Source organism: Chelonus insularis, unplaced genomic scaffold, assembly GCF_013357705.1.
Source record: "Chelonus insularis isolate UGA/USDA-ARS -01 unplaced genomic scaffold, ASM1335770v1 contig_310_pilon, whole genome shotgun sequence".
NCBI lineage: Eukaryota > Metazoa > Arthropoda > Insecta > Hymenoptera > Braconidae > Chelonus > Chelonus insularis.
Genome location: NW_023276483.1, coordinates 161,360 through 172,667, shown reverse-complemented (window position 1 = coordinate 172,667; position 11,308 = coordinate 161,360). Strand labels below are relative to the sequence as shown.

At 30.8% G+C, this 11,308-nt stretch overlaps 1 protein-coding gene across 1 annotated transcript; it reads right to left on the bottom strand.

The window, feature by feature from the left end:
• Window positions 1-1,998: 1,998 nt before the first annotated feature.
• Prm (Paramyosin) lies at window positions 1,999-10,210 on the bottom strand. Its single transcript, XM_035080581.1, has 12 exons — window positions 10,057-10,210; window positions 9,722-9,932; window positions 9,010-9,066; window positions 8,282-8,368; window positions 8,032-8,198; window positions 6,085-6,956; window positions 5,751-5,878; window positions 5,562-5,674; window positions 3,323-3,518; window positions 3,101-3,229; window positions 2,638-3,009; window positions 1,999-2,545 (listed from the first exon to the last, which is right to left on the bottom strand). Exons 2-12 carry the CDS (start codon window positions 9,833-9,835, stop codon window positions 2,153-2,155), a joined length of 2,628 nt encoding a protein of 875 aa, XP_034936472.1. The 5' UTR covers window positions 9,836-9,932; window positions 10,057-10,210; the 3' UTR covers window positions 1,999-2,152.
• Between the last annotated feature and the right edge of the window lie 1,098 nt (window positions 10,211-11,308).

The window sequence follows — 11,308 nt, the reverse complement described above, 5'->3', positions numbered from 1 at the left end:
TTCCAAGTTCATGAACTATGATCCGTACAATCAATATTTTTTTTTTTCACTTTCAATCTCAATTCATCCTGTTAATTAACAATGATATTAATTTTTTTTTTTCTATTGCAATTGAATATAGAAATGATTTTTTAAAATAAAGGTACCAATTACAGTTAAATAAAGAGAAATTTTTGACGTATAAACTGTAAATAAATATTTCGGAATAAGTAAAAAAGAAAATACAAAAAAAAAATACCTGAAAAAATTTCATAATACATAATTACTAAATTTTAGGTCAATGATAGAATAATCATTTATCTTGATGAAATTATTTTCTGTAGATATTTGATTTACTTGGCTCCTATTATTTATTGGCTAATATTAATTAATTGTCAATACCTTTATTAGGTAAAAGTTACTAATTGAGTTTTATCTTATTGTATAATATCCTGTATATAATGATGTAAATGTTTGTGAACAATAATGTGAGTTATGATGAACACTTGTAATTTCTTATCAACTATATAAATAGGTGGATGGGTGATTTATTTGATTTCTTGTAAATTACTTGAGTAAAAGAAAAATAGATATTATACATTTCTTTTTCCCACATATTTGAATGTTATATCAAATTAAAAAATTTCGAAGCAACAAGTGATTATTTAAATTTATGGGAAAAATCAATTGAACTTGATTTAATTTATTTCATTAAAAAACAATATATAATAATGTTGAAATTTCATGTATATTGACAAGTAAAGGAAATTATTAAATAGACATTTTTATAAAATATCTGATAATAATGAATTAGTTACTCAATCCCAAGTGAAAAATTTTTAATGAATCAAAATGCACTGTTATCAATTGTTAATCAATTATTTATTTTAATATTTTTTTACTAAGCTCCAGTTTTTTATCAAATTTTTAATATATCAACATCACAATAGTACCATAATTTCTCCTGATTCATATACAAATTTGTCATTTGGGATTAAATATTTCAGTTATCAAGTTTTTGGAAATAGTTACCGTTATCTTATCATCAGATTATTAAACTTTTTGTATCAATTTCATTTATATTAAGCACAAAAAAATTATACATACACTTGTATGCATACCTCCTCATGATTGATTTACGATGATCCATGCAATAAACAATATTGAATAATAAATGACATTTTATAATATTCTATTTTAGTTATATCATTGATATTTCATGTTTTCAGACTTATTTATAATAATTTTTATAATAAAATTCCACGTTCGGAATTGAAAGTATCGAATATTTTATTTTATGTCGATACGAAAAACTTTTAAATTGGAAAAAAGAACAGATTTTCGTGAAAATATTTTCGTATGTACGTGTTTATTATTAAATTACATGTTGTGTACACAGATTATTGTGTTTTAATAAAGTACAATGATTTGTTTGTGTACTTATACAGAATTATTAATTAAATACAATAACATTATGAATAGTAGATGTATCTCATAATTAATTAATCTCAACAAATTCAATTAAATATATATTTCTAAGTATTTATATATATATATTTAATTATTTTGTTTATTTTTCTATTTATAAATATATGGCGGATTTCTCATGAAGTAAGTTTTATTATAATGTTAAATTTTTTTTGCATAAATCTTATTTTTGGCAAAATATTTCCTTATTTTACTACAAGAAATTGTATACAATTATTTGTATTTATGTGTTTTCTCATTTCTTCTATATCTCATTGTTTTTTCAATTTTTTATAAAAATAAAATAGTTTTTATAAATTCGAGGGACGATCATAATAGGTTAGTGCGTTTATGTATTAATTTATCTGACAATGATGGAAATAAAACAGGGCTATTGTTATAAATAAAATATATACCGATCGACCCAAATTTAGCTATTGCATATTCAAAAAGAGCTTTGACATTATTTATGATTCATTTTGTATAACTGACTGATTAAGTGCATTTTTTGTATTGATGATTTTTACTATTATTCTTATTGTTCTCGATATCTAGGTAATAATGAAATAATTATCAATATCTTAATAAATTATTTAAGTATATAACGCGGGTTTCGAGAACGAAAAAAAAAAAATATTTTAATTAAAGTGATGTTGATAAATGGACGCTTTTATTGTGGAAACTAGGTTGTTGATGAAAAGTTAGTTTAGATATCCTGCCTCGTTTCCTGTACTAAGTAAACTTGGGATCCGGGGACTGTAGAAGTGGTGACAAAGCTACGGTGTTTTGCACGGATCAATGTAAGATTACTTTCAGCAGTGTCAGCACGATCTTCAGCAGCTTCAAGTTCTCTTTGGAATCGTCGAACTCGGGTCACACTTTGTTGAGACATGCCCTCTTGTTCTTGAAGCTGTCTTTTATAAATATTGACCTTCTGAGTAGCTTTGTCAAGAGACTCTTGCAATAAAGCAATATTTTTCGAGTCTTCTTCAACCTGGATCATTACTTCTTTGATACTTCTTTCCTTCTTACGCAAAATTTTCACGGTTTCAGCATGTCGACGTTTCTCTTCGTCAAGTTCCAGTTCCAAATCACGAATCTGTAATCAACAAAAACCGCAGGTTTATTAAAGTATTAAATTTCAGGATAGTAACAAGTTTATAAGAAGTAATTTAATAAATTTTATCTTACTCGAGCTTCAAGTTTGCTAATGATACGTTTTCCACCAACGATGGCATTGGCTTCAACTTCTTCAAGACGAACAGACAAATTCTTAACTTCAATTTCCAAAGATTTCTTGATAGATTCAATCTTGACAATACGTTCTTGTTCTTCATGAAGAATTTCCACAGTATGCTTGAGTTCGTTTTGTACACGTTGATATCTTTCATCGCTAACTCTGAGTTCCTTGGTAACTTCTTCATAATCACCAGCAAGTGTAGCCAATTCTTGTTCAACTTTAGCCTTAGATGAAGCTATATTGACATTAATCGTAGTGAGTTCGTTGATACGGCTAACCGACTCTTCATACTGTTGCTCGACATTTCTCTTAGCACGGAGTGCCTGTGTGATTGATAAAATACTCAGTTATTTATTACAATTTAAAAACATACTTTTTCTATTAGAAAAAAATGATTATTAATCAATAACTTACGGATTCATAGTTGCCACGAACTTCTTCGAGTTCAGCAGTCAAGGATTGAAGTCGGCGTTGGCTAATACCCAATTGATCCAAGGTAACTTGCAGTTGACGTTGAACTTCATCATAATGAGCTTGTAATTCCTATTATCATATTCAATTAAATTTAACATCAAGTATTTATATTATTAGCATCCTAAATTAGCAATCCTAATCTATTATTACACATCTACTTACAGTCAGAGTGAGCGATTGTTTTTTGATGGTCTTTTGTAAATCAAGATTATTCTTATTGGCAACGTCCAAAGAGAGTTCAAGCTCTGTGATTTGAATTTGTAGCTTCTTCTTGATACGTTGAACTTCCGTCTTTAATTTTGTTTCAGCTTCTACGACGCGGGCGTTCAGTTGCTCAATTTCGATGCTTGTCTGCTTGCTATTTAAATTTAAACATTTATTTAATGATATGTTTGAAAATAAATAGAGCAAAAATAATAACTTTAAATTAACAACAATGACTATATAATACTTCAATATTCTATATTATTATATATAAAACCTCAATATTAATTCGTTTTAAAAACTATTTACAACATCATCATCATCACTATTAATATCATCATACATATAATACTGTTATTAACAAAATACCTTTTATCAGCAAAATAATTGCTAGATCGTATTTCGAGTTCTTTTAATTCATGACTAATATCATCTAAAGGTTCAACAAGTCTACGTTCTTCTTCTTGCACAATTTTAGCTCTATCCTCCATCAATCTTTGATGATCCCTTTCATCCCACATCGACTGCATCATTTCTCTTTGATACTTTCTAATATCCGCCAACTCGGTACTCTCAGATAAATTTTTTGCAGTCTCGGCTCTAAGCTCGAATTCAATAGCTCTAGCAGATTTACCTCTTAAACTACGACCATGTTCTAACGCTTGTTTAACGTGCTTCATTTTTTCATTATTTCTGATGGACTGAACCATAAGATCAGCCATTGTCACTTCTTCGGGGAGAGGACGCTCTTTTAATTTAGATTTCGACTCGTCAATATTTGAAGGTAGGATCTCTTTAGTAACGTGGGTTGCTTCGACAGCCTTTTTTAAACTGAAGTCTGATCGTTTTGCTATCTTAAAAATAATATTTAATAAGATATTGATTTATCACTGAATAATTTGCAAATTAATTTATGATGTAAAATTAAAAAGAAAGAACTTTCGTTTGGAAATTCTGCACTAGTGGTTTAAACACTGACCACGCGTATACTAATAGAGCACTTGAGGATAGCTGGCCTCTTCCCGGGTACCCCGAATTAGATATCAAAAAGGTCAGCCGTCGCCAAGTTGCCCGCACCAATCATCATCGAATTTTGTCTAGTATCCTATTCTCATTTGTTTTCTCCCACTTTACCTTCTGATTTTTTGAATTTATTTATCATTGTTTATTATTTTTAACATACCTTAAAATTTGAAATATGCTCTTTAGCATTATTTTCAGCTTCAATTGCATGTTGAATTAATTCGTCATCAGTGTACGGCACTATTCTTCGTTTTTCCCAAATTAATCTACCATCAGCCCATGGTAATTCAGGATATTGAGGATTACTCACAATTCTTCTACTTTTTTGATCAATATAATCAATCATCGGTTGATAATAATTTATTCCATAGTGATAATTTTGATTATAAACTGTTGTTGGATTATGTTTCCATTTGGATTCCAATGGCATTTGTGATAGAGGAACGTCTCCAGACATTTCGAATATTAAAACAACTATCCAATTTTTTAAATTAAACTAAATTTATTATATCAACTAATTATCATGAAAATGCACTCAAATTTTTAATCACAAATGAAAATTATCACAGCCTGACACCCCGAGAATAACGCGAGAAATCAATCAGTCGAATATAATTGATGCTTAATCATCGGCTGTCGAATCTTTTGTAGCTTTTTCTCAGGTTGCCCCATCAACTAATTGTAATGAGAACGACCAATCAGCAGTGCTAATAAGTAGATCGAACTTGTGGATTGTATTATTATTAGAGACGAATCGGTGTACTAGATATGCGAGGTGTCGAAGATTGGTGAGGGAAACTGTCGAAAATCACCGATGAGTGTCGATTGATTAATCAACTTCGACAAAGTTCGTACCAGAAGCTTCATCAAACGCTCATTTCATTATTACACCTTCAATTTAGTAAATTTATCGAATATTAATTTATGTTTAATCCTGTGGTTACATGATGACCCTGAATTTATTTTAAATGCATCAATCATATGAAGAAATTGATGATAGACATATGAGTAACTGGTAGGGTATACTGATGATTGCAGTTTCGAAATGTAATTAATTGCATCATTTTGATTACTGTCAGTTGTATATGATGATAATAATTATAATGATGATGGTAATTGAATTGAATTCAATAATTCAACAGTTTTATAAATTGTGGAAAATAATATAACTTACCGAATAGATTCGATCTCTTCATCCTTCTCAGCAAGACGACGTTCCGTCTCATGTCGAAGTTGACTCAACTCGGCAGATAATCTTTGAGATCGTTGCTCTTCAACTTTACGTCCCTAAAAAAATAAATATAACAACATTAAAAAATATATCATGGCATAATATTTTTAAATTTGATTAATATTTAATTACAGCTTCAGCTTCTTTGTAAGCAGCTGCTAATTCTTCACGTTCATTCTCCAAACGACGAAGTTCTAATTCTAACTCATGAAGTCTACGGTTCATGTCAGCCAATTGGTTCTTAGCTTCATTCAAGTCATCTGCAATAATAAATATTTATTTAAATATTTTTTCATTTTTATCAATCAAGTTGTTACTTTATTAAGTCTAAATGAAAAATTAATCTCTTAAGAGTGTTTTAAAATTTAATATTTTAATAATATAAATTGGTATCAGTAGCTGAATTTTTGAGACAGTAAGAATTTCATTTATCATAGGATAAACGTTGAAAAATGATTCAATTTACCTCCAAGTTTCTTATTTTCACGTGCAAGCTGTTCTTTCAAGTCACGAGTCTTCTCCAGTTCAGCATTACATCTCATAAGTTCTTGTTGTTTATTACGAAGATCACGTTGGCTTTGTTCATACATAGCAATTGTTTCATCTAATCGTGATTTTAATTCAATATTAACCTTCTCAAGGTGCTCTACACGTTTTTGTAGCTCCCGAGCAGTTCCATTAGCTTTTTCAAGATCAATGATGAGTACTTCCACTTCTGATTGAAGGCGGGATTTTTGTTTTTCAAGATTATTGATCTTGACAAGAAGAGTTTCAATCTGCTCTTCCTGCTCTTGGATGCGAGCAGTGAATTTACGACGAAGCTCTTCAACTTCCTCAACACGAGCATTAGCTTCGGTTTCATACTTGGATCTCCATATAGAAACTTCGCCACTGGCCTTGACCAGCTGACGCTCGAGATCCAAGCGAGCTTCAGACTCCTCTTCAAGTTGAACACGTACAGATTCGAGTTCATTTTCAACTTGATGTAATGAAGATTCGATTAAAGACCTGCGACGATCTTCATCCTCGAGACGACGACGAGCATCTTCTAATTGACTTGCAAGTTGAGTTTTAGTGTAAACGATACTTTCCATGTTTACTTTCAGATCTTGAATTTCCTTCGTTAATTCAATATTCTCTTGAGAAAGTCGGGTCTTGTGGCTAGTAATATCAACGATAGTACGATTAAGTTCTTCAATCTTGACATTGAGTTCAGAAACATGAATCTCAAGCTTCTCAACTGTTTTGATTGATAAAACCTTTTCCTTTGTTACACTGTCTAGCTGGGCCAACAGTTCATATACCTCTTGTTGGAATTTTGCTTTTTCTTTATCCGCCCTAAAAAAAATTATTTTAGAAATTATTTATCATAGCTATTATCATCAAATAAAATTAATTATTTTTCTGAAACAAGAAATTGAATCTCCAGTTTTATTGAAATATAATTGTCTTGGAGAAATAGTTTTTTTTTTCAAGAATATTGTAAGAGATAAACCTGTAGTCATTATTTTTAACAGGAAAGAAGTCAGATCTTTCATCTCGTCTTTGATCTCATTGAAATGGATATTATGTAATTGATGTTCTACTGTTAAAATCAGTGACAGAGATTTTATGAAGCACATAATACGTAGATATGTCTGAATATACATTATTTTAAAATATTTGTTGTTGGAGTATATCCACCCACACTATTATAAAATATCGTATATTATAAAGGTGTCGTCCGGTTAGTTTTATAACATAGTGGGGATATTCAGGCTGGTTCCGTGTACTAATATGGCGCGCCAACAGTGGGGTTGAGCATTGCTTTGCAGACTCGTACAGTGTTAAAAATAGTTATAAGCCAAGTAACTTGGTATACGATGCAAAGGGATGGCAGTAAAGAGCAATGAAAGAGAGTGAGCATGTGGAAAGCGTCAACACATCAAACGCGACATAATTTTCGAAAAACTATATTTTTTTTTAGACCATTTTCCCTTTCTCTTCTTGCTCTTGTTTCGACATAGAACTTTTCTATTTTCTATTCTAATGAATACAAGAGAAATGTCATCTCATTCAGACATGTTTTTTTTTTCTTTTTTCTAAAGTTGATAATTATTTTTTAACAGAATTATGAAATGTAGGAACAAAAAATATGACATCTTGGACTATGTTTAGAGATAAGTTTTTGGCACATCAGTCCATTTCTGTATTTCAGGTACATATGAGTTATTTCCCCTACTCATTCTTTCTCCACTCAACAGATTAAGTACTTGGATAGCTGCCAGTTCCGCAAGCATAATCATCTCGAAAAAATTTTTTTTATATTTTGTTTTTTAACGAATATGCTATAATTATGTGACAAATCATATCTACACTCTGGAGATTCATTTCAATAAATAGCTCACAAGTATGTATACTATATCAAACTGACCTGGCACGAGCTTTTGAGAGTTGATCAATTTGATCCTGAAAATCAACGACAATTTCTTGATGCTTTTTACGAAGATGGTGTGCTGTCTCTTCACTTTCAAGATGTACATCTTCAAGTAATTTACGTAGTTTCAACAATTCCGTATCTCGTTTCTTGTTGATCTCAAACTAAACATTTTAAATGTTATTTTAAGAATTTTATCATCAGAGTTTTAACTATTCAATTGTATTACTTTAAAATCTAAATTTACCTGTGACTCAGCACCACCCTCAGCTTCTTCTAGACGTTCTGACAATTGAATCACTTGGACGCTGAGATCAGCACGTTCTCGTTCAATCTGGAAAACATTAATAATTGATTGTTCAAATAAACACAAACAATGGGCTTGATTTTTTAATTTTAGATCAGTATATTCTATTTTTGTGACTTCTAAACCCCTCTAATTTCAGACTACTGTTTCTATAAGTGGATCTTTCTTCATATTACAGATGAGACATTTACTTCACAAATAGTCTGATGATTAACATGTTATTATAACTGTAAATATTCAGCTTTTGTCAAATTTTCAACTATTTGTTTTTGACACAAAATATATATTTTTTTTATAAATTTATTCCAAGGCTAATTTTTCGAGGTTGTAAATTTTTTATGCATTCCAATCTTAGAGAGATAAATAGTGTAAGACGGTGGAATGTAAGGACTCAAAGAGCTTGCTGAAAAGTTTCATTTGAGGTAGCCTAAAAATAGAGACGACGTATTAGCTGGATTTTTCGACCTAATCGTGTTATCCCCACTCAATTATTTGTTTCTAATTCTTCTTCTTTTATTCATTCAAATACTCGTTTTTTATTTCCTGAATATTTACTATTAATTATATTGTTATTTAATTTTTTTTCTTTCCTTAATATATTTAAATACCAAATAAAATTGAAGCTTTTAATAATGAAAAAAAAAAAAACAAAACATGATGAAACTTACCCTTTGACGTAATTCTCTCTCAGATTCAAGATCTTCTTGAAGAAGACGAATCTTGTCCTGAAATAAAAACGAAAGAAAATCGATTTTCAATCATGTATTGAAACAGAAAGAAGTAATTTTTGTTCGGATAAACTTAGATTTGTAGATCTGGGCTTTTACGTAATCGACGTAATGACGAAAATATCTTTGTTACAAGTCACTTTATAGTTAGACGTGAAGCTAAAAATTCGTCATTTAATATATCCTCAACACCATCATAGAAAAAGAGTTTTTCTTAACAGTTTATTTATCTCAAACTATAAATAATTAATAAATCACATAAAATAATTTTTTCACGGTTTTGTAGCTGGTGATATCAATGAAAATAAAAAGATGACTTGGTAAAGACATGTCTAGTTAACAATTATAATTATTCACTTTGGCTTCTCAAATATGGTTGGCACTACTATCCATCATGGTCACTGAACTCTAAATGGTCACTTTTGTTTTATTTATTATTTAGCATAAATATTCATTACTTGATGATTCGCGAGAGATGAACATTCATAAACACTTATCTTCATATTTCGAGCACTTGTGAACTTTTTATCATCACCACTTAGCGAGTGTTAGATGGTGGTTTAGTTAGAAGATAAGGATTAAGATGATGGATATAAAAATGGGTTACTTTGGAAGAAATATTATTGAATAAAGTTTAAAAATGAAAACAAACCTCAAGTCTAGAGAGAGCACTAAGATCAGCGCTGTATTCGATGCTCACATCAGCTGTACCACCTCCAGAGCTACGATAAGTGTACTTGGAAGTTTTTGCTATTGCCGAAGACATTTTGAGTTGATTAGCTTGTTTCTTCGTTCGGTTAAATAAGCCGTAACTCGTTTATTCTCAGAGGTATACCTGCCTCTGTCGACGCTTTCCGTGCACGCTATATAAATTAATTAAATAAATAATTAATAAACAAGTTTGAAGTTTGATAAACAATGATTAATAGCTTATATGAGGCGTTTAAATCCAAATGATTTCGAGCACAAAGCTGACAAATTAGACACCGTTAAAGGATAAGTGATGCTGGTAGATGGTCGTGATAATATCTGCCAACGAGTCGTATCTTTCACTCTGTGGGTTTCGGAGTCGACCAGCGCCCTACTCGTAGTGCACGTATCGTCGTCGTTCGTATGCTGTGTCTGCCATTTCATGACCCCTTCATAATGATCAACCACGCAAGCGCACTAGATCCCACGTTTCTTTACCGCCACCTCCACCAGAATATACCCTGATCGTCGACGCAAAATCCAGACACTTTCAGAAGTGTTTTATTTCTTTATAACATCATTTACTGCAACGAACTAACTCTTGGATTTCCAAAAACATTATGCCAATATTGTGTAATCATTGCTGACACTGCTGTTGAGAAATTGGAGGTGGATTTTCCATTGTCTCCTTACTATATTTGACACATTTGGCTTTTGCTTGCATATCCCATCAATTAATGTGTGACATTTTCCTCTAACATAGCCTTATTATACCGTCACCGTGTCTAATTTATTTCCTAGTAATTCATCATGTTTTCATTTATTTTAATCTAACTGTCTTGTTGGTGAATTAAAATACCATTTTATTTTTTCTGGTAAATCAAGGTGCTTTTTTCAGCCTACTTAAGTTAATTCTAGAAAATGATGAAAAATTATTATGATATTTTTCATGCTCTTGAATGTATTTTACCCTACTACTATTGAGTGTCTATAAAAGGTTGCCAGAGAGTGGTGGGCCAGAGATTCTTGACGGCCTAGCTAAAGCTCGCTGCGTAATTTGAGATTAGCCTCCTCTGATTCTTCTCCTCTTCATCATCATCATCGTTCATGTCGTTTTCTTCCGCACGAAACTTGGTTGTAGTTTGCACTCCTGTATATATAACAACCACTAGCTCGCTCTGCTGTTGAATTCCAAACAGCATTTGGTACAAGAATAACTCAGGACATCTCTGTTTTGTAGATCTTAAAAAGTTTGACTATACAGCTCAAACTGGTTGAGCTTGGGCTATGGCATTGCATCTTTCAATTTTAGTTTTTAAATTAAAACTTTCATCTGATCATCTCTTTTCTTTCTTTCTTTACTTCCCTCTAGCATCTATTTTTAATACATCTCTGTTGTGTATTTTTGGCTACCTCATAGAGAATTATTTGATTCATTAATTTCACTTTATTCGTTAAACATACAGTGAAATAAGGATTTTATGGATCCATGATAATTATATCGAGTGTCTGGAATGGTATTTGAAGGAATAGGAGATAAATAAATAAT